Source organism: Ovis aries, chromosome 14 (genome assembly GCF_016772045.2).
Source record: "Ovis aries strain OAR_USU_Benz2616 breed Rambouillet chromosome 14, ARS-UI_Ramb_v3.0, whole genome shotgun sequence".
Taxonomy (NCBI): Eukaryota; Metazoa; Chordata; class Mammalia; order Artiodactyla; family Bovidae; genus Ovis; species Ovis aries.
The window spans coordinates 54,221,344-54,247,305 of record NC_056067.1 but is presented as its reverse complement, the minus strand read 5'-3'; the positions used below and the strand labels follow the sequence as shown (position 1 = coordinate 54,247,305).

General features: G+C 59.2%; 1 protein-coding gene across 1 annotated transcript; it reads left to right on the top strand.

The window, feature by feature from the left end:
- The first annotated feature begins 32 nt into the window (after positions 1 to 32).
- NAPA (NSF attachment protein alpha) lies at positions 33 to 25,962 on the top strand. Its single transcript, XM_015100619.2, has 11 exons — positions 33 to 277; positions 11,675 to 11,754; positions 15,170 to 15,286; positions 19,935 to 19,981; positions 21,229 to 21,306; positions 21,467 to 21,522; positions 21,613 to 21,697; positions 22,491 to 22,595; positions 23,674 to 23,742; positions 24,150 to 24,200; positions 25,211 to 25,962. The coding sequence occupies exons 1-11, from the start codon at positions 180 to 182 to the stop codon at positions 25,310 to 25,312; spliced, it is 888 nt and encodes a 295-aa protein (XP_014956105.1). The 5' UTR covers positions 33 to 179; the 3' UTR covers positions 25,313 to 25,962.

Below are 25,962 nucleotides of genomic sequence, written 5' to 3'. Positions count from 1 at the left end.
GCTACGAGGCCGTTGGTTGGCCAGCTCGAATCACGTGGTTCCTGGCCGCAGGAGGCGCGCGCCGGTGCGACGTCAACGCAGCCCACTAAGCTCCCCCGACCTGTCTCCTGCGACCCGGTCGTATCTGAGTTCTCCGAGGGCAGGGCTCCGGCGGTTTGCTGAGTACTTTTGCGGCCGCTATGGACAACTCCGGGAAGGAGGCGGAGGCGATGGCGCTGCTGGCCGAGGCGGAGCGCAAAGTGAAGAACTCGCAGTCTTTCTTCTCGGGCCTCTTTGGGTAAGAACCGCGCGCAGGGGTCGGCCGGGACCTCGGCTGAGAGGACGGAGGAGTCATGCTCTGGGGCGGCGGTAGAGGCGAAGGGCTCGAGCCTAGAGGACGCGGGGGTTTGCGGGCTTACGGGCATGGTCTGAGGCAGCAGAGGGTACAAGCCATGGCCGGGACGCCGGACTGTGGCACTGACAGCGTGATTCGAGGAAAGACTGTCCGAGACTGTGGCAGGGCCGTGGGCTGAGGACACCCGGGCCGAGGCGAAACCATCTGGAGGCAGGAAGGGGCCCCAGGCTGGAGACGGGCCAAAGGGCCAGGGGAATACGGCCTCAGGCCTTGAAGGGAATGTGGCCTGCGGGGACCGAGGGAGCCTGGAGGGAAGCCAGGCTAGGAAGCCTTTTGGAGCTCAAGGAGAGCCTGTTTGAAAGATCCCAGACGGGAGTCTTGGGCCCTGAGACTGAGGACTTATGCCTGAGGGCGTCCCTTTTCCGAGACCTGGGGTGATGGACTTACGTGAACTCTGGCCCGGGCGTCAGGGCTAAGATGATCCTACGATTGATGGACCCAGTCTGAATTGCGTGAAGTGTCTCAGGTGAATATGGCCCAGGTCACAGGTGACTAGTGTAAAGAGACCTGACTGCCAAGTGAGATCTGAACAGAGGAAGCTCTGGGGTGATGGAGTGAAGGCCGAAGAGGGCTGGGAGGCTGGAAACTAAGTGGGAGTGAAGCTTGGTTTAGGAACTGGTGGGATAAAAATGAAAGATGAGGGAGATAAGAAAACCTAAGGGGCCGGAGGCCTGCTGTGTGATCTTTGAGTAAAGATGGGGCATGCAGTGTGAGCAGAATGAGACTGGCATGCCCAGGTTAGGGCTGAAGGGGGCTGGGAAACAGAATCAACACCTAATGCTTGTGGCAGACATTTCACATGAGTTCATGTTGGCTCATAAGAGTTGTTCTGATGACTGTCGTTTGAGGAATTTTAGTGGCTGAGGAGGATCAAAAGCTCAGGTCAGAAGCCTAGGCTCTGCCATTTCTTGACCTTGGGCAAGCTGTTTAACTTCCCTTATTATGGGGAAGTGGTGTCTCAGAGAAACCTGTCTCAGGCATTTGCCACTAGTATTGAAGTAGGGCACGCGTAAAGGGTGTAGAATTGAGCCTGGGACGTGGTTATCACTCTGAAAGTGTTAGCTACCATCAGTGTCATTTCCGGGAAAGAAACAGGTATGGAGCCTGTTCGGGACTGATGGGGATCAAGGTGGGGGTTTGATGGGCGGGACTGATGGGGATCAAGGTGGGGGTTTGATGGGAGAAGTGGGAGGGGGGCTGTCAGAGCAGGGAGAGGCGATGTGATGAGTAAGGAGTTGAAAGGGGTTGGGGAAGGAATTCGGGCCATGGGGACTTGATAGGGTTAGGGGAAGGGGCTTGAGACCTCCGGTGGAGAGAGAGCCAGGGAGGACTGAGGAACGTTGTGTTGCTCTTGAAACTGGGAGGAGAGCTGCAGGGGAACAGGCGGGTGTGTAGAGAGTTAGGAGGAACTGTGAGGAGGGGCCATGGAACCTGGCAGCAGAGAGGCCAAGGCTGGGGACGGGGTTTGCGGGGGAAGACTGGGGCTTTAGGAGAGACGGTGTTAGGAGGTTGGTAAGAAATGAGGAGGAGGGTTCTTCCCCGGAGAGGAGATGGGAACCGCTCATTGTTACAAGTGGTGGATAATGTTTACTTATCCACCGCAAGAACTTGAGTAACCTGGCTGAGACCTCGCTAGTGTGGAAAAACATCCGGGGCTGATGGACTGTATTGATTAGGTGAGGAATGTTTTCTTTCAGAGGCTGAGAGTAGGGAGAGCGTGTCTGTGTTTCTGCTTCCTTCACAAGGGGAGAAACTCAAGTGCAGTGCTTTGTGGTGGGGCCAAGAGCTTAGTTTTCAGTCAGGTCATGGTTTTACTGGGTGGCTTTTGGTGTCTGGTCCCTGGGGATTAGTGTACTGTTGGGCCATGCTTGGAAGGAGCAGCCAAGTCAGGGCCTGAAACACTTTGTCACCTGGCTGGGAAGGCAAGATGAAGACTTGCTAACACACTAGTAAAGCAGAATTGTCACATGTGATTAAGGGCTGCATTTTATCATTGGTGGGAGGTTCCTGACCTGAGAGGAAGCTGCATGAGCTTAAGGAACTCCTTGGTGAGGAATGAGCTGGGCCCCTGGGAACCCTGGGACATGCCACAGGAGTGGGGACTGGAGAGGGTGTTCCAGGCAATGGGAATTGTCTGAACAGAGGTCTAGGGTGAGGGGAGGTTTGTCCAGAAATGATGGGGAACTGAGATCCAGAGAGACCAGGGCTGGCTCCCTGTGGGGAGAAGCCTCCACCTGGGAGGATGAGCAGGAGTTCCGGGGGTGCTCTCTGGTGGGAGAGCACAGCTCCCAACAGAGGAGGCAGCTTGAGCAAGGCCCAGATGTGTGAAGGCCAGCGTCTGAAGGTTTACTGCAGGGGGTTCTGCGTCAGCCCGTAAAGGTAGAACAGGCAGAAGGGGATGAGACTAAAGAACCAGGCCCCATCCCAGAGGGCTTTTTGAGAAAAGGCTTGGATTTGTGGAGGTGCTGGAGAGCACTGAGGATTTTCGTGGCCTTTTTAGGCTGTTCAGACTGCTGTAACAAAATACCATCAGCTCAGTACCTTATAACCATCAGAAACATATTTCTCACATTTTTGGATGCAAGAAGTTCAAGGTTGTGGTGCTGACAGGTCTGGTTCCTGGCGAGGGCCTGCTGCCTCCCAGACGGCTGTTGTTTCACTGTGTCCTGCTGTCTTTTGTAAGGGCACTAATCCCAGTCACGAGGGCCCCACCCTCATGACCTAGTCACCTCCCAAAGGCCCCACCCACCTCCTCATATCATCACCCTGGAGCTTAGGATTTCCACACACAAGTTTTGGCAGGGGACACAAGAATTCAGTTCACTGGAGGGCCAGTGCTGAAGACCTCCTGTGTAGAAAGGACTCCAGCAGCTAGAGTGGGGGAGAGTGAAGGCAGTGACGGGAATAGTATCTGACAACATTTATTAAGGGCTCACTCTAACTCTGACTCAGGCCTGGGCCCGGCACTTGCTGTGCATCCTCTCGTGTGGTCCTCACAACGCCCTTCTGGAGGTGGATGTGTAGGGGTCAGAGTTGTGGATCCTTGTGCCCAGTCTTCCACTGAGTGGGCATTGGTGTTCATACCCAGGCCTGTCTCATCCCAAAGCCCTCTTGCTGCCATCCAGAGTTTTTCTTTGAGGCTCAGGCCCATTTTTGGGCACTCCGTTTAGGAGGATGCTGGCAAACTAGGCGTCTCAGGGAGTTTCTTTCCCCTGATTTCCCCGTCTTCCCACCCACATGGCAGTTTTCCCCAAATGTCTGAAAGAAAGAAGAGCAGGAGTGTTCACCCCAGAGCCTTCAGCTCCAAGAGCACTTACAGTGGTGCAGGGTTGCAGACGGAGACTGAGACCAGCATGCCGGAGCCTGTCTGCCCGAAAGGCCAGCCCAGGAGGACGTGCCTTGCGGGCAGAAACCGCTTCTGACACTTGGCCTCTGGAGCTGGGGTTGCTTGGCTTCCACGTTTGACAAGCCCCCTTTCCGGGAATGCAGGAGGGAGTGTCAGGGCTCAGCTCATCCCTCCAGCACCCACTTCCCCTTTCAGGAACCTCAGTGATGGCAGCATTCCAGTTTGAAAGGTCTCTGCTCAGATCAAAAGGGCCAGGCAGGGTCGCGTCTGCCTGGGATCCAGGGCAGCCTGGTTGCCTGGGATGTTAAGCCCTTTGCCCTTTGTTGTTTCAGGGCTGCCAGACACTAGCGGGCTTTGGCGCACCAGCAGCCTGGAGGGGAGGCGGTACCAGCCGGCTCTCAGATCCAAGCTGCTTCTGTTCCTTCCTTCCTGCTGCCTTCCCCGCCCTTAGCTCCCAGACAGGGCTCAGGAGATGGGAGAGCAGCCCCAACTTCTGCCCTGGAAGCAGAAAGGTGGTGATTTCCCAAACACAGTGTAAGTGTGGAAAAGGAGAGAGGACAGGGGAAAAAGCAAGACGCGCTTTTCCTTCCTTCCAGCTCCCGGTGCACCCAGACTTCCTTGCTCTGCCCCTTGGAGATTTCAGACAGTGCTTCTGTTCCCCGGGGCTTTCCCCTCCCTGACATCTCCCCCTGACTCCCGCTCCCACATCCAAAATAAAAACTTCCTTCCACTCAGATACCCGTGTGGTTAGCAAGTTTCTTCATGTGTGAAATGAAAGTCGGAGAGATACATATTCTCTCGGGTTGTTGTAAGGAGAGACTGAGGTTATGCATGTAAAGTGCTGCGATCCTGATGGGTGCTTATTAAGTGCTTGCTGCTGTTATTAATATTAACATTAGGTATTGTGTTTAGAAGTTTAGCCTGAAGTCTTGAAGAGCGAGAGATAACAGGGTGCCATGTTGTGTGTCCGGACAGCGGCCAGGAGATCATGGTGGCATGGCTCCTGCTTGAACTGTCCTTGGGCACCAGCAACCCTCAGGAGCCCTGGAGGCTGGCTTCCCTGAGACCTGCCTGACCAGAGACGGGCCAAGGTCTGGGTGGGTGTCCCCCAGGCCCTTGATGCGCCTGGGTCGGGAATGATGGCTTCCAGACCGTTCCCCACCTGTAGAGCACGCAGAACCTCTGATGCTGGTGAGTTGGGCACTGACTCACCGATCCCTGCCAACTGCCAGGATCCCCGACTCAGCATTCGGCGGCTCTTGCCCAGGTTCAGAGTGGAGGCTTTCCTGAAGGGACCCAAGGTTTCCGAGGAACCCGGCCCTTATGTCTTTGCAGTCTGGGGGTTCTGCCTCTCTTGTTGGAGGTGGCCACACAGAGGTATGGATGCTCTTGTTTAGGCTGGGGCTACTAAGAGGCAAGGGCTTCCCTTGTGGCTCAGCTGGTAAAGAATCCACCTGCAGTGCAGGAGACCTGAGTTCGATCCCTCGGTTGGGAAGATCCCCTGGAGAAGGCAAAGGCTACCCACTCCAGTAGTCTTGCCTGGAGAATTCCATGGACTGTATAGTCCATGGGGTCGCCAAGAGCTGGACATGACTGAGTGACTTTCACTTCACTAAGCGGCAAGGCTCTTTCATAAACAGTTTGTGGTTTTTTTTAAGTAAATATTAGTTCTGGTTTCTTCCTTGCTGTGTGGGGTTTTCTCTAGTTGCAGCGAGCAGGGACTACTCGCCTGTTGTAGGGTGCGAGCTGTCAGTGGGTGTGGCTCCTGGGCTCTAGAGCACAGGCTTAATTGTCTTGGCCTGACCCATGGCCGAGTTGCTCTGCGGCATGTGGGATCTTCCTGGACCAGGGTCAAATCCGAATCTCCTGCATTGGCAGGTGGACTGTTTACCACTGAGGCCCCAGGGAAGCCCCAGAAACATCTTTTAAGAACGAGAACCATTGGGCTCTCTGGCTGGGATGAAGGAAACCTGTTGGGGTACAGAGGGGATCAGCGTAAGAACTGCAGGAAGGCACCCGGCCCCTGCCTTTGAGCTCATGGTCAGGAGGGCGCTGGGATGTGCTGGGGGTAGGGTAGGTGGGAGGCCCCGGGCTCTCTGGAAAGTGGGGGAGGGGTGCCCCTTGGCTAAGCTGGGGGTGGGGAGATGAAACCCATGCCAAGATGCAGTAGGAAGTGAACAGTAGGAATCTGCTCTCTCCCCCAGCCTGGTGAGGGTGGCGCTCTCGTTGGCTCAGCACCTGCTGTGTCGTGGGCACTCTCCTGGGTGCCTCCTGTGGGGTTCCTCGTGCCTCCAGCAGGCCTGCAGGGGTGGAGTCTTCTCCCCGCTTCCCGGTGAGGAAGCAGAAGGAAGCAGGGGCTGGGGCACCACAAGCTGGCCCTGGAATCCAGGCCTGCCTGACTGCGCTCCCCAGATTTTCTACCAACCCCAAGCTACTCTAGACTTCCTGCTGCCGCCGGCAGCCCTTGGAGCGTCTCTCTCCTTTCTATAACAGCGTCCAGTTGTGCACATGCTCCGAGCCCCGCTCTGTGCTGTGCACCAGGTATTGCGTCTCTGTCGTCTCTGAGCCTCACAGAGACACCTCCCAGGTCGGGCTCATTGTGTTCATTTTACAGATAAAGAAACTGAGGCACAGGGCTCGCTCGCCCAAGTCACGCAGCTTGCAGAGTGCCCGGGGCTGATTTCAGCCCAGGTCTCTGGGCCCCCAAGTCCATTCTCTCTCTCCCCCTTGCCCAGCCAGGCATTTCAGAGCTGGGCAGTTAGCGGGAGACACTGGCTTTTTCCCTCCCCCTGGGGCCTGTGTAGTCACGGTGGGGCCAGACCCTGCTCTGCGGGATCTTGGCACACTGCAGAGCCAGCGAGGGGCTTAGGGCACATGGGCGGAGATGCTGAGGGATGACCGGAGACTCCGTGGCTCAGGCTCTGGACAGCCCTGTGCAGTCAGCAGTGGGGCAAGGCTGGGACCGCCTGCTGCTCCTTGGCCGGGGGGTGCCTTCTCTGTTGTCTGATGTTTCTTCACCTGCTGCACTGCAAGGAGGGCTCGGGCTCTGGGGCGTGGGGAGGGGATTGACTTAGTGAATCCCTTCCCATTAAAAAGCAGAGATACCACTTTGCTGACAAAGGTTTATATAGTCAAAACTGTTTTCCTAGTAGTCATGTATGGATGTGAGAGTTGGACCACAAGAAGGCCGAAGAATTGATGCTTTTGAACTGTGGTGTTGGAGAAGACTCTTGAGAGTCCCTTGGACAGCAGAGAGATCAAACCAGTCAATCATAAAGGAAATTAACCCTGAATATTCATTGGAAGAACTGATGCTGAAGCCCCAATACTTTGGCCACCTGATGTGAAGAGCTGGCTCCCTGGAAAAGCCCCTGATGCTGGGAAAGACTGAAGGTGGGAGGAGAAGAGGGCAGCAGGATGAGCTGGCTGGATGGCATCACCGATTCAATGGACATGAGTTTGAGCAAGCTCTAGGAGTTGGGGGTAGACAGGAAAGCCTGGCATGCTGCCGTCTGTGGGGTTGCAAAGAGTTGAATATGACTGAGCAACCCCAGCCAACAGCAGCATCCACTCAGGTGAGGGGGACCTGAGCAGTGCTGGCTGTTTAATCAAGAGGCGAGGCCAGAGCAGGTAGGGGCCTTGCCCCCTGCTCTTTCGAAAGACTCTCAGTCATGGAAAGGAGGCCCCTGGATCGCCGAGTGAGCGAGAGGCTCTGGCCTTGGGCCAGCCCCCGAGCTTCTGTGAGCCCCCGCCGCCTCTATCTCCAGGCCCAGACCTGGGGGGGTGACTGTGGGGATCACTGTGCTGTTTCAGGCAGTGCCCAGCTGGCCGCTGTACGGAGTTATGAGGATGGACAGTGGAGAAGGAGGGGAGGGCTGGCCTGACCCCCCGGGCAGCAGCTGAGAATCAAGGTGGGGACCTCCAGGCTGAGGAAAGGACCCAGGGAAGGTGGCTTGGGCACCACAAAAGGACAGGTCTTCCTTGGTGGCTCAGCTGGTAAAGATTCCTTCTGCAATGCGGGAGACCTGGGTTTGATCCCTAGGTTAGGAAGATCCCCTGGAGAAGGGAACGGCTACCCACTGCAGTATTCTGCCCTGGAGAATTCCACGGACTGTATAGTCAGTCCATGGAATCACAGAGTCGGACATGACTGAGCGAGGACTTCAAGTGGGAGTGACTCCATCTGCATTGCCTTCTGAGGACCCCCCGAGACTGCGGGTGGGTGGGTTGTGACGTGTGACATGTTTCTGGGCTCCAGGAAGTGCCCAGGGGACCGAGGAAGGAAGGAGGGAGGCTGAGATGTTGCCCTGCGGACCCCCTGGCCCGGGTCCCACCGGGCCGTCTGTGCATTCCTGGCATGGTTCCCTCCCTCCATATGGCGGTCGCGGAGGCTGGTGGCCATGCCTGGGAGACCTGAGACCGCTTCCTCCGCCTTGGGAGGGGGGAGAAGGCAAAGCTGAGTGGGGGTAATTATAGACCGCCCTGCTCCAGCCAGCCCAAACCGGTTCTGTCTATTCCCGGCGTGGCTCAGAGGAGCCGTGGGATGGGAGGCATGGAGCACAGGCAGCTTGGGGGTTTGTAGGGGGAAAGAGAGCCAGCTGCCACAGGCCCCGCCCCCTGGCTTGTCAGTGACGCAGGACCGGCCAGCTGCTCTGGCAGGTGGGCAGGGGTCCGAAGGAGGCCTGCTTTCCTTCCCTCAGGGAATTGGCGGGTTTTGTCAGGGAGGCCGCCCTTGGATAAGTGACATGAAGTGGCCTGACCTGACTCTTGACAGCCTGGCTCCTCAGGAGAGGAGTCCTATAGTGAGCCACACAGATTTGTCACGAGGGAAGGCAGCTTGGAAAAGCAGAGGAGCTGGGGTCTTCTGCCCCTCCTTTCCTTTCCAGAACCCTCCTTGTTACAGGGCCCGGACCCTTCTCCTGGCTGCCAGCCTGGGGTCCCCCGCCTGCCTCTTCAGCCTTGTGGCCCGCCACTGCCTGCAGCCTAGGCATCCCGGCCCCCTTCTCTTCCTTGACCTGGCTGGGGTTGTTCGTGTCTCAGGGCCTTTGCACATGCCGTGACTTCTGCCTGCCATGCCCTTCCCTCTTCACATGGGTGCTCCTGAGTCATCTTTGAGGACTAAGCTGAAAATCTCAACGGTCACAGAGCCTTTCTCTGACCTGCCCATTCAAGAAGCCCTCACCCCGTCCCCTCTGGCAGGGTCTTGCTGCTGTCCTGTTTACCAAGGTCAGGGCCTTCCCCTTCATGTGCTGCTGTCCCCACAGTGCCTGGCACATCCTCAGCGCAGAGATGTGTGTCCCCCCGGTGAACGAACGGCCTCTCCTCCGGAGTCTGCCAGGGACCCGAGGCAAAACGAACTTCGCCTTCTGTGTCTCCACTTCCACGAGGCTGGCGCTCCAGAGAGCCTCCTGTCATTGCCTAGCCAGGGACCTGGCCAGGGCCCAAGCCCAGAGGAGGCCGGCCCGGAGGCCTGAGCAGATGTTAATCCCTCTGGCTCTCCCACCCCACGGTTAGAATGACTGACCCAGCATGGAGTCGGCCCAGCTCAGCCTGGGATCATAGAATTTCAGCCCAGCAGCCAACAGACTCTGTGTCTGAGTCTGCTCCGTCCCGCTGAGCCGCGGGGAGCCGCCCGGGGCTGACTCTGCTCGTGGCTGATCATCCGGCTTCGAGCCTCGCTGGGGTGGGACAGGCCATTCCTACTCATCCGGGAGCCTGAGGTTTTTCCGAGGACGGTGGGGTCTGGACGGGACTTCACTGCACCCACTGAGAAAGGAAGGATGCCCTCAGGGATCCGTGGGAGGGGGCAGCCCTGAGAGCACGGTCAGGGAATGCACCTGGTTCTTCCAAGAGAACCTTCCAGGGACGGTCCCCCAGGAGACCCTTCTCAAATCTCTTCTGCCCGAAGCTGGTCAAAGTTCATCGCCTTTCCAAGGCCAGAAGTGGGTTCTGAGGAAGTCACTCCACACAGGCCCCAGGCCCCCAGTGTGTTGTGCAGCTGAGGGGGGAAGACAGTGGGACCCAGCAGGGCAAGTGTGGGGGAGCACGTCCTGGGGACCGCATAGGGTGGATGTAGTGTCTGTCCAGCCCCAGAGGGCAGAGGGGAGACATTTCAGCTAAAGAAGACCCTTAGCTGGTGCGACTTGGATCCAGGAGGCCAGGATACCAGTCCCAGCCAGCCTGCCCTGGAGCTGTCGCCTTCTGACATCATCTGACGGGACAGGTCACTGGTGACTGCTTCCCAAGTGGTCAGTCTGGGTCAGCTTCTTTCTTCCCACACTCGCCTGATCGGCTGAGTCATCTGGGGTCATCCCTGCAAATCCTGAGTCCAGGCCCCAGCCCAGGCCTCCTGAGTGGAGCCTCCAGGTAGGGTGGCTCCAGTTTGATTATTGCAGCAGACATCTGACATGAGTCCAAAGTATGGGCGGGCTGGCCCCACTGCACTCGCAAAGATGCTCCCCGCACAGCACCCAGGATCACCCCAGATCACCCCAGACACCCTCGCCATCTGTGGCTGGAGTCAGCAAGGTTCCAGGGTGGGAGAGTGAAGACGATTTTGTGTCGTCTCATCAGAAAATACCCACCTGTTCTCTTCAAAACGCAACACTGCTTGATGTCAAGGAGGAGGGAATGTAAAATCCATTTGTTGGGACTCCTGAGTTACATGGGCGGTGGGCGTTGGGACAGGGATACTCACAGCTCGTGGGCTCAGCCTGGCTGGATTATGGAAGCTGAAACAACAGGAGGACAGGGCGGGGCCTTGCGGGTGAGGTGCTAACAAAGGGCCCCCAGTTCAGGAGAGGTTCGTCTGTGCTGCTTGGAGGTCGGAAAGCTGGGTAAGAGCTGCCCATACAGGGAGCTTTATTTTTTTTTCAAAAATGTACCTCCCCTGAACCTTCCAGGTTACTACTGTTTCACAGTAAGTTGTTTGAAAGTTATTACTTTCCCATTTTATTTATTTACTTATGACCTCGCCACACGGCATGCAGGATCTTAGCTCCCCAACCAGAAACTGAATCCCAGCCACGGCAGCGGAGCACCGAGTCCTGGCCACTGGGCTGCCAGGGAATCCCCATGGTTTTGCCACTTTCAACAGTCTTGTTTTGAGCATCCTTGTACCTTAGTTTCTTGGGATAAATTGCTAGGAGTGTAATCACTCCCGGACCACGGGACCCAGTGCAAACCTTAATACTTAAATACATGCACTTTTTTTGTCTCAAATAGGTAAAATATGTAGATGGTTTCAAAATTCAGACAGTACTAAAAAGGAATATAAGTTTGTCCCCTACACCTGGTACCCAGTTCTACAGACCCGACCTTAGGGAAAAATATGGTTAATGTGTTCTGTGTGTGTTTTTCCAGTAATATGCTGTTTACATGTATATTTCTGGTCTCACTTTTTTGTTTTAACACAAGTGGGAATTTTCAGTGTACTTACTTAAAAACAATATTTCTTTCTGTGTGTGTATTATTACATACCTGCCAAGTAATGAATGGGCGGTGACGTGCTTTTAGGGTTGAGAGGCCTTCACTGAAAAGCTGCAGGGTGCAAGGCACAGGGTTAAGACTGAGGAAGGGACCCAGCATCCACGGCTGGACTCCTCTCCCAGAATGCTTTACAGTCTCATGGGGAAAGGGATTTGCAGAAAGCGCGGGAGCCCCCGAGCCTCTGAGCAGAAAGTGGAGGAGACTGTCGGAGGAGGGGCTTCGGGAGGCGGTCAGGAAGGGTCCCCGCCATGAGGGTGCAGCCCGGCCTGGCCCATGGAGGGCCTGGACAAACTGAGATGGGGTGGGGGCTGTCAGCTCTGTCTCCCTTGAGCCCACGCAGAGGCCCGACCTGCAGCTGGACTCGCAAAGCTGGCTTCACAGGGACGTGGGGGCCACCTTCCAGATAAGATCTTTTTCTTATCTTTTTTTCCTTTCCTTTCTCCCAGAGGCTCATCCAAAATAGAGGAAGCATGCGAAATCTACGCCAGAGCAGCAAACATGTTCAAAATGGCCAAAAACTGGAGTGGTACGTGATCCCTGCTACAACCCCTGCGTGGCTCTGTCTCCTCCTTCCTCTCGGCTCCCTATCCCAAAGGCCTGTCTGAGGGGTCAGCCTTGCAGGCCCTGTTTTCTAACACCATCACTGGCTCTACAGACCCGCTGGCCTGCCGTCTGGTTGTTTTGAGCTGGGTTATTTTATAGCTTGGGTCCCAGGGCCCGGGAGAGCGGACTTAGATGATAAGGATCAATAATAGATTATTGAATTCAGATAGACCTGTGTGGATTGGTGAACTCTTTAAGAGGTTTCTCCTTAAATTCGGAATGTCAGTTTTCCAACAAGGATTGACTGGGCAGCACAGGGATCTATACTCACGGTTTCATAATAGCATATAATGGAAAAGAATCAGAAAAGGCATACATATGTAAGTGAGCCACTTTGCTGTACATCTGAAACTAAGACAGTATTACAAATCACACACACATCTACTTAAAAAATAGAAAAGAATTCCAGGTTTCCCCGGAAGCAGTTCTCTAATTCTTCCATCAGAGTCTGAATTCTGGGCTGAGGGACATTCCGGTGGTCCAGCAATAACATTAACCACGGCTTCATTTACTGAGCACTCCCCTGAGCACCAAGCAGGCGTTGTTTAATTCACCCATCACAGGAGCACCATGAGGGTCAGTACCATCCCCATTTCACAGACTTGAAAACTGAGGCTTGGCCCAGCCCTTTGCCCAGCACACCAACACGAGTGAGTGGCCGAAGTAATTCAGAAGCCAGAACTCTGGCTCTAGAGCCTGAACAGCTCCCTGTGGCTTCCTGACCTTTGGAGTCCCGAGTGACTGGCATTTGTGTCCCAACTCAGACTGGGGCCATGTGACCCTGGGGAAGTTACTGGACTCTCCTCAGAGGGCAGCAGGGAAGGTAACAGTCCTGACCCCACGGGGCCGTGGTGTGGGCTCAGTCCCCACGCAGGGCGGCCAGCCCAGCACGGCGGCAGCTCCACTCCTCACTCGTGGCAGCAGCACCCCTCCCTCTGGAGGGGGAGGGAAAGCCCTTTGAGGACTCCGGTCAGCAGATTGGCAAACTGCAGGAGCGCTGACCGGTCCCCGGCCATCTGTGCGCTCACTCCAGCTGGAGCAGGACGCCCGCACACTCGGACAGCGTCATAAGGGCCTCTGCCCGGAAGAGGGCATCCCAGGCCCCCACGGCTCCAGAGACTCTCAGGCCCGTTGGTGGGCGGAGTAGCCCTTCTGATTCGGCCAGGAAGATTGTGGTCAGACCCTGGCAAGGCTGCAGCATGAGCCGTGTCCCCCGAGGAGAGGCGGGGAGGGGCTCCTTGAGGTCTAAGGGGCCAGAGATCTGTTTGGGAACTACCTGAGGGTCTGGAGGAGAGGTTCGGAAAGCCAGTACTTGAGCCCTTCCGGGCTAGTGTCATAACAAGGCTTCAGACGTCGGCAAGATCGTAACCGGTAAGGACCTGCCGTGCAGCACAGGGAACTCTACACAGCACTCTAATGGTCTGTATGGGAAAAGGATCCAAGAAAAGCGTGTGTGCGTGTGTGTGGTGTGTGTGCGCACTGAAGCTCCGATACTTTGGCCACCTGATGTGAGGAGCCAACTCATTGGAAAAGACCCTGATGCTGGGAAAGATTGTGGGCAGGAGGAGAAGGGGGCGACAGAGAATGAGATGGTTAGGTAGCATCATCAATTCAATGGATGTGAATTTGAACAGACTTCGGGAGATAGTGAAGGACAGGGAAGCTTTGCGTGCTGAAGTCCACGGGGTGGCAAAGAGTCGGACGCAACTGAGCGCCTGAAAAAATAATATGTATGTGTAATATGTATCACTGATCCACTTTGTTGTATACCTGAAACAAACATAACATCACAGCATCGTAAATCAATTATACTCCAATTTAAAAAGAAACTGCAAGATTGGATCAAGAAAATCAAGCAAAGACAGTGCTGAAACCCAGGGAGGAACTTCTGACTTCAGACTACAAAGGAAACCTGGGACGGGGCTACAGAGGCGGGTGTGGAGGCAGTGGGCAAAATGGGCTCTCCTCCTCTGAGAGTATTTTTGGTTTTCTGAAAATCAGAAGAGTTTCTCCTGAGCTTTCAGAGCATACACTGCGCCTGGAGCCAGATTCTGTGTGTATTTTTATGCTCACCCCAAAAACAAAATACCGTTAAAAGATTTCTTTTTCAATCACGTGGATGTTGCTTTACTTCTAAAATTTGTCACCTCTCTCCCTCCCCCAAATAGTCGAACAAAAATCTTAAGCCATTTCTTCCCCCTAATGATACTACCTTCCTGGAAATTCTGCACTCAAGTTTGGAGCACTTAAAAATAGGAAAGAAATCAGAGAGTGAAAACCTGGGTGGCTGAGTTTAGTTTCCTGCTCTAAAGGTAGAGTATAGGGCCGGGCCCTCTTGTCCTCCTCCAAGTCAGGAATTCCATGATTCGGGCTCAGCTGGAGGAAGAGGAAGGGCAGGGGCTTCAGGACGGAGCTGGACGTGGCCATTGGAGCTCCCAGTTAGCACAGGTCCCACCCCTGGAAGAGGAGGGCTCCCTCTGCCTCCCTCGAGTCACATTAGGAGATGGAGACGCGGGAACAGACCTGTGGAAGGTGACAGGGTGGCTGAGTACAGGGCAGCCCGGGCTTCAGGTGTGGTTGCCGCAGCTGCCCTCCACCCGTGGGCATTGTCCCCACGCACTCAAGCTCACAGGGGCTTCCCAGCCGGCTCGGGGGTTAAGAATCCACCTGCCAGTGCAGGAGACGCAGGACACATGGGTTCGATCTCTAGGTCGGGAAGATCCTCCTGGAGAAGGACGTGGCAACCCACTCCAGCATTCTTGCCTGGAGAATCCCATGGACAGAGAAACCCAGTGGGCGACCGTCCATGGGGTGGCAAAGAGTCAGACTGAGGAGCTGAGAACCCATGTACACACTCAAGCTCACGGCGTCCACATCTCCTTTCCCTTTCTAGATGTGAACCTCCTGGGGGCCGGGACTCTGTGAGTTCTCCCCAGGGAAGACTGGAATGTGGACAGAGGAGCTAGGGAGTTAGACCAGAAGGGCTGGGAGCCGTGATGGGAGGTGAAGTCAGACTTGGAAAGGGGAGGTGGTGGGGGTGTGGTGCAGCTGGGTCTTGATTGCCCCTCTCTTCCCCAGCACCCCCACCTGGCCCCAGCCCATGATGCAGTCTGGAATGCTGGTTCCAAGCTCCCGGGGCTGGGGGACAGCTTCCGGGTGGAGGTGGGGGGCACCGCTGGGATCAGGTGGCCTGAGGTCCAGGCCTGCGCCTCGCTTCCCCCAGGTCAGTCTCCTCTCTCGGGCTCACGAGAGCTCAGCCCCCTCCGCAGACGTCATCTGAGTGGCTTCCAGAGCCTGGAGCCCCGCTCTGAGGCAGGGCCCACCCTCTTCTGTTCCAGCTGCCGGAAGCGCCTTCTGCCAGGCGGCCCAGCTGCACCTGCAACTGCAGAGCAAGCACGACGCGGCCACCTGCTTCGTGGACGCCGGCAACGCGTTCAAGAAGGCCGACCCCCAAGGTGAGGGCCCCTGTGGACCCCGAGCACCAGCTGAGCCCCTCCAGAGAAGGCCTCAGGTTTCCGCTGCACCACGCCGGGCGGCACTCGCACTGTAACTCGCGCTGGCTGCCTCCCGCCTGGCGTCCGTCGGCCTCTCTCTGGCTCCCAGCCTCCGCCTCCCCCTCCCGCTCTCTGCCTGCAGCTGGTGGCGCCCCTCCCGGAGCCCGGGAGCATGTGGGAGTGGGAGTTAGATCTCAGGCCCACCGCTTGCCCAGGAGAGAGGAAAATCTGTTCTGCTGTCAGAATTAACACGCGGAGGGGGCGGGAGGGGGTTCTGAGACCAGCCAGGTAGGAGTCTCTGCCAAAAAAGGAGCGGAAATTATTCTGACCTGGCTTCCTTTACCCCCATGGTGGGGGGATCGGAGAGAACCAAGCGGAGATGCGGTTGCCAGAGAGTAAGTTCCTTCAGATGAGAGCGTGTTGGGGACCGAAGCCCAGTTTGGGGCTGACTCACTGTGAGGAAACCATGTTTGCCCCTGCTGGGCTCATTTAAAGTAGATGCACGGCCCAGCGGGTACCAGACTGTTGGATCTGGGGGGCTGGAATCTTAGTTTTTTGTTTTTAATTTTGGGGCCAGACATGGGTTGCTAACTTTTAATTTTAACAAGCAAAAGGCTTTTTTTTTTTTTTAAATGACCATCTATTGTCACTGTCCACTCACAAGAGAATGGGAACTAGGCGAATGTTATATTAAAAAAAAAAAATAGGGAGATGCATCATCTTGGAATAAAGGCTTGTCCTTCCCAAGAGAGGGCAGTTTGCACCAGTGCCCGGGGTTTCTCCAAGGATCTGTGAGCCCCAGTTCGCATGCCAGCTCGGGGGACATTGGTGGCGAATTCGTCATCGCCACCGCGACGTTTTGGTTCCCAGTCGAGGGTTTGGTGTCTGTGAGGGCCAAGTACCTGTTCTCTGTCCCCAGTCTTGCTGGGCCACTCCTCGGTAGCCGGGTGTCTCTCAGATGTTGGCCTCGGTGGTCACATGGTGCGCTCAGCCCGGCTTGAACCGAGGGGAAACCTCATGACCAGGTGTGTCCTGCTTTCTCTGCCCAAAGCTCAGCACACCTGGCTGGTTAGCATTGAGCTGCAGCAGGCCACGTGGTGATGTGGCGATGAGCCAGGGTTCAGGTCACACGGTGATGACCGTAGGTTGGTTTTCAGCTTGAATCACCCCAGAAAGTCTGTGCATCCCTCTCAGAGGGTCCCGCCCCTGCCCCAGTCTGCCGCCTTTCTGGGGAACTGGTCGACCTGGAAATGCTGCCCAGGCACCCGTGACAGACGTTGGGCCACCGCACCCGAGTGACTGGAAGGACCGGTTCCTGGGGTGGAAGCTGAGCCCGGGCTTTCAGCAAGTGCATAGGGCAGATTTGCTGTTTAAACAAGCCCCAGTGCTTCTGGTGGACAGGCCCCAGCAGGTACTAGCATGTGGCATCCTTTCCCAGCTTTTGAGCTGAGGCTTTTCAGCTAACAGCAGGCTCTGCAGCGTGTGTGGGGGGCCCTAGGGCCCAGGTTGGGGTGTGACTCGTGCCTGGCCTCCAGAAGCACGGAGGATGCCTGAGGTGTCTAGTAGGCAGGCGGCAGTGGTTGCATGTGACATTCCCGTCGTGGGGCACAGAGGGCGACTTGGTTTGTCTCAGCGTCAGCCAGCCTGCTTCTCTGCCCTGGCTGCTGAGGCCGGGAGGGGCCAGGTTTGGCACTAGGGGCGGCTCTCAGGGAACCGCCATGGCAGTTCTCTCCATGGCTCAGGGGAGAGCCTCATGGGCAGGGCCGGGGTCGGAGGTTCTTTTCGCTGAGCAGGGGGCGATGTTGAAGGGGCTCCCAGCACCTCTGCGTCATAACTGACCACCCCCCCACTCAAGGAGGGTGGGACTCACTGGTCTCCGAGGCCCATGGGAGCCTGTTCCCCTGTGACCTGGGGCCATCAGCAACGTCTTTTGGGTCTCCACTCCCTGGTCAGGGAAAGTAGAGACCACGTGTGAGCTAAAGCACAGATGGGCCGAGCCCTACACCAGCGTGAGATAAATGTCTGGAAGGGGTGGCCCTGGCCCTGGCCAGGTGGGGGTCTGGCCTGGCCGCTTGCCTTGGGAATCAGAGCCAGAGGGCCCATGTGGATCCCTGCCGGGCTTCCTCACTCAGGCAGCCGGCTCGCTGGGGCCTCGCTGGCCTCACCTGCCTCGGACACCTCCACCTGTGTCAGTGCTTCTGCAGGGGTCCTGGAAGCCCCCCACCCACCCCCGGACAGGCAGCTGAGCCTGTGCCTCAGGCCCGACAGCGGGATTCGGCGCCTGCCTTCGCTCTCCCTCTGGAGTCCGCCCTGAGCGTGGGCCGGGGTGGCCTGCCACCCCCGTGGTGGCTGGGGTGGGGAGGTGCCGCCATAGCTGTCACTGGTCCCCGAGTTGCCCAGCCGGTTCCAGCGGCCGCTGTGAGTAGACTCGGGCCGGGGAGGCCCCTTGGCCACCCGCTGGTGGCCAGGCGCAGGGGTGTGCACGCCACTCGCCCTCTCCTATCTGCTCCCCTCAGCTCTCTGCCGCTCCCTGGTGTCTGCTGTGTAGCAGGCAGGTGGCATCTTCTTTCACCCATTCCGCTGCTTCATGGGGTTCTGCGATTTGCCCCTCTTTTACTAAGAAGTCCCATCTCCCTGAGGCCAGTGCCTTCCCCCGTCTGGGCCTGAGCACCGCCCTCACCCCACCTGCCTCCCGGGCTCCGGGTCTCCGCAGGTGGATGGTGGGGGTCAGGTTGCTGAGGTTTGCCCTGCTTGTCCAGGGCTGTGTGGGGCTGTCCACAGCTGGGGTCCCAGAGACTGGAGATAAGCTGGTTGTAGCCGTGTGTCAGCAGCTTGTCCGCTAGCACGCCAGCTGGGGTGTCAGCTGGCTGCCTGCACTTCCAGAGACAGCTGTCCTAGAGCAAGGGGCCTCAACCCTGTGTGAAGCCACGATGTTGGCTGTGCCTAAGCCATCCTCCCCCACGGCAGGGGCCTTTTGGCCGACAGCACTCAGGCCAGCGCCAGCGGGCCCTGGGCGGCCGCTGTGGTGGTAGCGGTGGGGCGGGGGTTCCTGTCTTGCATGGGAGCTTCCAGCCTCTCTGCGTCCAGGGCTCTGACCTCTCCAGGGGCAGCCTTTGCCCCCTTGGCCTGCGGAGACCAAGCTGTGCACCCCAGCATTCTGGGAGCGGGAGCCCCCAGTCACATCCAGCCCCCCGGGGTGGGGGGCGGGGCAGGGCGCGGTGTGCAGACCTGGTGCGCTGCAGCCCTGCCGCCTGGCTTTTAGCATCCTCACCACTGCGCTGTTAGCTCATCAGTTGTTTCGGGAAATGCTCTGTCACAGAGCGTGTGAGAGTGTGTGTGTGTGAGAGACAGTAACACTGCTTCCTCCGGCTGTATTTGTCTGCGGCGTTCTCTCCTTTTTCTCCTTCTCTCCTGCCCCTTTTTCCTCTTCCCTACTGCCCCAGGCTTCCACCTGTCAGCCTCACGACCTTCACCCTGTGGTGTACATTCTCTGAATCTTTTGGGGGTCCCCCGAGGCCTTGCACCCAACCTCCCAAGCCTCCATCCCCCAGATAGTTCCCCAGCATAGCTCTCAGACACCCTCTTTTGGCCTGTGGGTTGGGGGGTGGGACTTGCGGACTCCCTGAAAGACCAGCCACAGGTCTGAGGCTAAGAGCCCCTGCTGATGCGTCTCCCTGGCAGTGAGACCTTGAGCCCCCCCTGAAACCAGGCACCGGGCCTGGGCCTTCCTGGTGCCATCTCAGCCCGGTGGGCCCTGCTGACGTTGAAGCCCTAGCGGCAGGCCAGGAGCTTTCTCGATGCCCCGGGCTGCATGAACACTCAGCCATGCCCCAGCTCAGAGCCCACCCACCATGGTCTGTCTAGGCTCTCTGTCCTCCTCCCACCTCCCCCAACGCCCTGTCCTCCCGAGATGCATTAAAATGACGTTTAAAAAACATCCACCGAGAGCTCATCTCACTCTGCTAGAAGATGCCTCCCACTCATGCTTCTCTCTCCTCCAAATAACTTGTCAAAAAAAAGAGCACCTTTCTCAAAGTTCCAAATTAACACCGCTTGAGAGGGTACGACAGAGGCGCCCCGGCGCTTCCTCCCGAGCGCCACCCACTATGTGTGTTGTCGACGACACCTGTGGTCTGAGGAGCTGGCAGGCAGCGGTGCTGGGGATACGGCGGAGACCCCACGGCGGGGCCCTCAGGTCACAGCACCCCGCCGCCTCCTGCCACGGTGGAGGCCAGGCAGGGACAGGGCACACGGCTGCTTCAGGGTCCCACCATGGAAGAGTGACGGAAGGACCTGGTTGTCCCTCCAGTGTCAGGCTTGGCTGCGGCTACCCTCTGTCCCACGGTCACTGGGAAGGTGGTGACATTGTGGTGACCCTGGGGCAGAGGGCAGCCGTATGGACAGGGCTCCCCTGAAAGCACGTGCCCAGCAGGTCACAACCAGCAGCATGAATGAGTCAGGCCAAGTTTCCCAGGGCTCGGGGGCCCCCTGCCCGCCGTGCGCACTGAGCCCTCCACGGCGGCCCCGCGCCTCGCTTCTCTCCTCGGCCTCTGCTGAAACGACTTCACCTTCTTGTTCCTCCTCCTCACCGCCCTTGTTCTCTCTCCAGAGGCCATCAACTGCTTGATGCGAGCGATTGAGATCTATACAGACATGGTAAGGGCCGCCGCGTGTCCTGGCTCCCTCCCCTTACCCCACTTGAAGCCTGCCTATTGCCTGCCCCACTTCCCTCCCATCCCCTGGCCCCAGAGCAGGCGAGAGACGAGAGACGGGAGGGGAGGCAGAGGGGGGCAGGGGACTGTCACCGGCGCCGGGCTGGGCTGGCTGTGTCCTCACACAGCTCCGTGCCAGCCTGGCTCCTGGTGGCAGCTCCCAGCACATGAGAGGGGCCCTGCTGGGCTGGGCTGGCTGGGTCCTCACACAGCTCCGTGCCATCCTGGCTCCTAGTGGCAGCTCCCAGCACATAAGAGGGGCGGAGGTCCTGTCTCCAGCCTCCCATAGGCCATCATTGTTCTCACTTGAAGGCATTACCGCTCTTGGGGCCCTCACGTGTCCATGGAGTTTCCCCTTCCCCAGCCTCCCCCGGGCTAGAGTAAGCTCGGCCCCCGCCTGCCCCGGGGAGCGTCCTCTTCGACAGATGAGGCCTGGCTGCTGGTCCGAGCCCGGAGAGCTAGCCTGAGGCGCCAAGCCAGGCCCCATCCACGTCACGTCCAGGAGGGCCGATCGCCCATCCTGCCCTGGCGGGTCCTGCGATGCTGTGAGCGTGTTGCCATCCCTGCCGAGTGCTGCAGGAGACACTGTGCTGGGCGGTTCGGTCTCCGGAGCGGCAGGCACGCTGACCGCCGCTGGGTGGAGGCGGGCAGGAGGTGCTCAGCCACCCTGGGAGCCGGCCGCCTTGGGGAAGGCCCTGGGCGCCTGCGGGGGAAGCTGTAGTGTGGGTGGGGAGAAGGGCCATCTGACCACACGGGAGGGGAGGTCGGGAGGCAGGCTGTCTCTGGGGCAGCGGGGACTCTTGATGTTCGGCCCAGAGTCCAGGGCTGTTCCTCCCGCCTCTCTGGACCAGTCACATGTGCCGCCGGGCCAGGGCCTCTGGCCAGTCCCGGTGCCCGTATTTCCCATGTCGCCCCATCTGCTGTGCCCCCATGGAGGCTGGGTATGGGGGGGCATGCCCACGGCCACCCAGTCAGGGCAGCACTCAGACCCAGGCCTGTCAGGCAAGAGCCTCCCTCGCAAGCCTCGTGCCTCTTGGGACCCTCCTTGGCAGACCCCCCTCCCATGAGTAGCCGAGGGCTGAGAATGCAGTTTCAGGGGGTCGGGGGCCGAGGCGGGGGGCATGTGGTTGAGCTGGGCAGAGCACTCGGGACCCCCTCATCGCTGACGGCCCCTTCTCATGTCTCCCCCAGGGCCGCTTCACCATCGCGGCTAAGCACCACATCTCCATCGCCGAGATCTACGAGACGGAGCTGGTGGACATTGAGAAGGTGGGCGGCAGGGGGCCCAGCCTGGCCAGTGGCGGGGAGGGCTGCTGCTGCCAGTCTCTGGGACCAGTCTGGGGGCCTGGGGCGTGGCAGAGCCGCCGGGCCCTCAGGCGACGAAGGCCGCCTGAGCCCCTCGCCCTCTCCCCCACCCCATGTGCCCCAGGCCATCGCCCACTACGAGCAGTCTGCAGACTACTACAAAGGCGAGGAGTCCAACAGGTACCCGGGTGCCCCCTGCCCGCTCCCGTCCCTGGCGAGGGCCCCGGGCCCCGCCACCACTGACCCCCCGACCCTCTTTGCCCCTCTCAGCTCAGCCAACAAGTGTCTGCTGAAGGTAGCCGGCTATGCGGCGCAGCTGGAGCAGTACCAGAAGGCCATCGACATCTACGAGCAGGTGGGGACAGCAGGGCCTGAGCCCCACTCTCTGGGTCGGGCACTGCACCCCACCCTGCTGGCCGGCGCCCCTTCTCCCCACCTCCCACCCTCCCCCGACTTCTCTGCAGCACCCTCGGTCATCCCCACACCCTCAGCTTGGACTCGGCCTGGCTGAGCACCCTCCACGCATGACCCCGTGTGGTGTCATCGCGCTCTCCCTAGACGAGTCCTTCCCACACTGCTCACCAGGGCCTCCCGGGCAGAGCGAGGCCGACTCCCAAATGGGGAGAGAGCGGAAAGAATCCCGAGGCCTGGGGTGACTGGTAGCAGCTGAGGAGCCTGCAGAGAGGGCAGGAGGGGGCGTCCCCTGGGTACGCATGCTCCCTCCTGGGCGGGGCCCAGCCCCCTGGTGGGCTCAGTCTGGCCGGGAGACAGGCAGGCAGGTGGCCTCGGAGGAGTGCGGGGCGGGCGCTGCCTCTCATGTTCCGCAGCCTGCCGCCCCTCTGCCCACCGGCGTGCCAGCCTCCTGTCAGCCCGACAGCCGGGCCACCGCCCCCATCACCCGCTTGGGTGCCTCTGGGAGCCCACGGACAGCTGGCCTCGGCCCTGGGGCCACACGCCCACTCCCGGCACGCCCCGGTCCTGGGTCTCTCAGACCAGACGCAGACTTTCCCGGGGCTGGTTTCTGGCTTCCTTGCCCTCGAGGTCCTGGGTTCACAGGGCGTCACTGGGCATGGACCTAGTTCCCAGCTGTCCCCCAAGTGCCTGGCAGTGATCCAGCCCTCTGGCTGCCCACTGCCTTGTGCCTGCAGGTGGGGACCAACGCCATGGACAGCCCGCTCCTCAAGTATAGCGCCAAGGACTACTTTTTCAAGGCTGCCCTCTGCCACTTCTGCATCGACATGCTGAACGCCAAGGTGAGCCCAGGCCCCCAGAGTTACATACACACAGAGTTACACACAGGGTGAACAGCAGGCCCCGGGCCCCCCAGAGTTGCCCACACGGGATGACCACCCCTGGAGCATTGTGTCTGTCACTACGCCAAGTCACCTCTCTGCCTCTCAGGGGGCAGGTCCCTCGCTCCCCTCGGGCCCTGGCAGCGCCTTCGGGCAGGAAATGCTTGTTCTCACCGCGTTTCTGTCCTTTGCGTTTCCAACTCCCGGCTTGCTTGGTGCCAGGCGTTTTCTTTTGTGGGCGCGTTCTTGGAGTCCTTACTGTGACCCACGAGGCTGGTACCATGGCCATCCCACTTCACAGAGGAAGACACTGAGGCTGAGACACGGAGTCTCTCGTTCAAGGCCACATGGCTAGGAAATTGCCCCAAGAGTCCAGACCTTTCTGACTGCTGATGTTTGAACCAGAGCCTGCCTCCCTGCCCCACCCGTCCTCAGGGCCTCTCAGCACGAGCCAGGTCAGGGTTCCCTGGGGTCTCCAGCTGCCTGCCCTCACCTACATGGTGTGCCTGAGCCCCACCCTCACTCACTCTGCGGGCCCCTGCTGGGGCAGGTGATAGCTTGGGCTTTGGGGTCAGGCCGGTTCAGATCCCCAACACGTGTCCTGAGCCCTGTGTAGGTCACTGCCATCTCTGGGTCTGTTTCCTACTTGCAGAATGGAGTCACCATCGTTTGACCCTCCTTGGGTCCTCATGAGGGTTAGACATGAGGCGTCAGGCATGGCACGAAGTGTGTGTACCTGCCCCGGGGGGGGGCTGGGTGCAGGGGGAGGCCCTGAGCGCCGGCCTGGGGAAGCCGCCTCCCTCCCCGGGCCCCTGTCCACTGCCTGCCACCCTCCACCACAGCTGTCTGCAGCCAGCCTGGCGCTGATCTCAGCTCTGGGGAGCCTCTCCACCAGGCACAGAGCCCCGTGTCTCTGGAGGCGGGGTGGGCATGCAGACAGCTGACGTAGGGCTGGAGCAGCCCCAGGTCCCTGCCGCTGCCGGGGGATCTTCATCAGCTTGTTCCCTTTTCCCTTCCCTCCGTCCTCGCTGACCCTCAGCTCGCCGTTCAGAAGTACGAGGAGCTGTTCCCCGCGTTCTCTGACTCTCGGGAGTGCAAGCTGATGAAAGTGAGTGTGTGTTGCGGTGGCCTTGAGCCACTCCTCTCCCATGTCGGGGCCTTTGGCTCCAGTTAGCACAGTCATAGATCTGTACAGTGTTTCTCAGGGGGCTTATCCCCCCCAATCTCATCTGCCATCTGGGTCCCCATTTTCTGGATGAGACAAGACTCAAGCGTTGATGGAGCCAGGGCAGAGTGGGAAGGCTGTGGATTCTCACGCGCACACGGGCACCCACGCGTGGGTGCCGCTCCATGTCAGTGACTTTACAAGCTGAGGGCAGGTTGGAGCACAGCCCCTTCCTCCCACTCAGCCTGGGTACCCCTGCCTCTCACCCACGCAGATACTGTGTATGGAGCTCCTCTGGGTCAGGCCGAGGCCTGCCTGGCTCCTGAGCCCAACCCCCTGTTGTTTCGCAGAAGCTGTTAGAAGCCCACGAGGAGCAGAACGTGGACAGCTACACCGAGGCGGTGAGTGGCCGCGGCGCTGGCAGCCCTCGTCAGACGTGGTCCTGTGAATTTCCTCCTTTTTGTCTCTGGCCCTAGCCCCTGGCTGTGGATTCTTTCCTCCCGTCACCCCAGAATCCTCCCAAGTAGCCCCAAGAGGTGCAGGGAGTGGTCTCCCCATCTTAGAGATGAGCTGGGATTCAAACCCGTGTCTGTCTGCTCCTGAAGGCCAAGGTCTCTGCACCCCTCAGAGTCCCCTGGATGAGCATTGCAGGGAGTCTCACAGCGGGCACGCTGGGTGACCCTGGGAGTGCAGGGAGGGAGTCATGTCACGCCCCTTCCCTCGCCTCCCGGAAAGCTGGAGGCAGGTGGCCCTGGGGTGCGGGAGAGGTGGCCATGAGAGGCCCCCTTCCAGCGGCTTCTCTGATAACAATCTCCCCACAGAGATGCTCTCCCTGTCCTTACCTTGTTGTGAGGCATTCTGGAATTGGTAATGCAGCCCGGGTGGATCTGGATCTGTCCAGTGTGACTCTCCCTGGGCGCCCCTCACGAATCATGGACCCCTGAATGATGCCAGGGACCAAGCTCGGCCGGTCCATCTCTCCCCAGACAGCTGGCCGGGGGCGGATGGCAGGAAGCTCCGCAGCAGAGCACAGAAGATGGGAGAGGCGGGGGTTCTCTCTGCCCACCCCCCTCCCACCCGCCCGCAGCGCTCAGAACAGGCCTGTGCCACGTTTCCAGGCCTCAGTTTCCCATCCTTAAAACAAGAAAACTGGACCTTTTGTTTTTCCAGCTGTAAAATCTTTTCCCCCCACCGCGGGAGCACTCATGTGTGAGCCAGTAAAGATGGAAGGGAGAGGCTCTGGCCAGGGTCAGGGCTACGCATCCCCTCGCCCCTGTTCAGGGAGGGGGTGCTGACAGGGCCATCTAGAGGATCCTGAGCAGAGCCTGTTGGGCTGGGAGCGGGGACAGGGTGGGAGGCGAGGCGGGGCTCAGGGCGGCCGCTCACCCCCAGCCCGTCGCCCGGCGTGCAGGTGAAGGAGTACGACTCCATCTCCCGGCTGGACCAGTGGCTCACCACCATGCTGCTGCGCATCAAGAAGACCATCCAGGGTGACGAGGAGGACCTGCGCTAAGCCCCGCGGGCCCCGGCGCCCGTCTCCCCGCCCCGCCCGCTCTCCCCCGGCCAGGCCCTCCAGCGTGATCGCTGTGTGAGCCCAGAGCCGGGGGTCCCGAGACCCGGGCTGCGAGACCTTCCCTCCTCCCACCGAGGACTCTGCAGCATCCCCGCGGGCGCAGCACTGCTTCGGGGGCCCGCTGGCCAGACGGTCACCCTCTGTTCTCGCTGCATCCCTCGCCCCCTGCCCTTTATTTAAGCCCCCAGAGCTGCCCTTCTCCACCCGACACACAGGCTCTCTGGCGCAGGCCTGTTCGCTGTGGGTGCTGCCGGGGGTTGGAGTCGGCATCCGGCCCCTCCTCTCCCAGCCAGCTGAATCGTGGAGCCAGTGTCTCGTGTCTCGTCTCCACCTTCTTCCCTGGCTGAGCTCTGGGCCCACTTAGCCACCGTGATTCGCTCTCACCGCTGGGGAGGGGGTGGCTCCTTTCCCCGGCCCTGCACCGGGAGCCCCCTGCCTCCTGCAGCCCCGGCCTCTCAGGATGGACCCAGCCCTGGAGCTGCGAGGGTTGTCCCCACGCCCACCCCTCCGTTTCCTCCCCACGCTTCCAGGTGTTGGTGGGAAGCCGCAGCTGCCTGAGGAAGGAAATAAAAGACAACACTTGTGCTCAA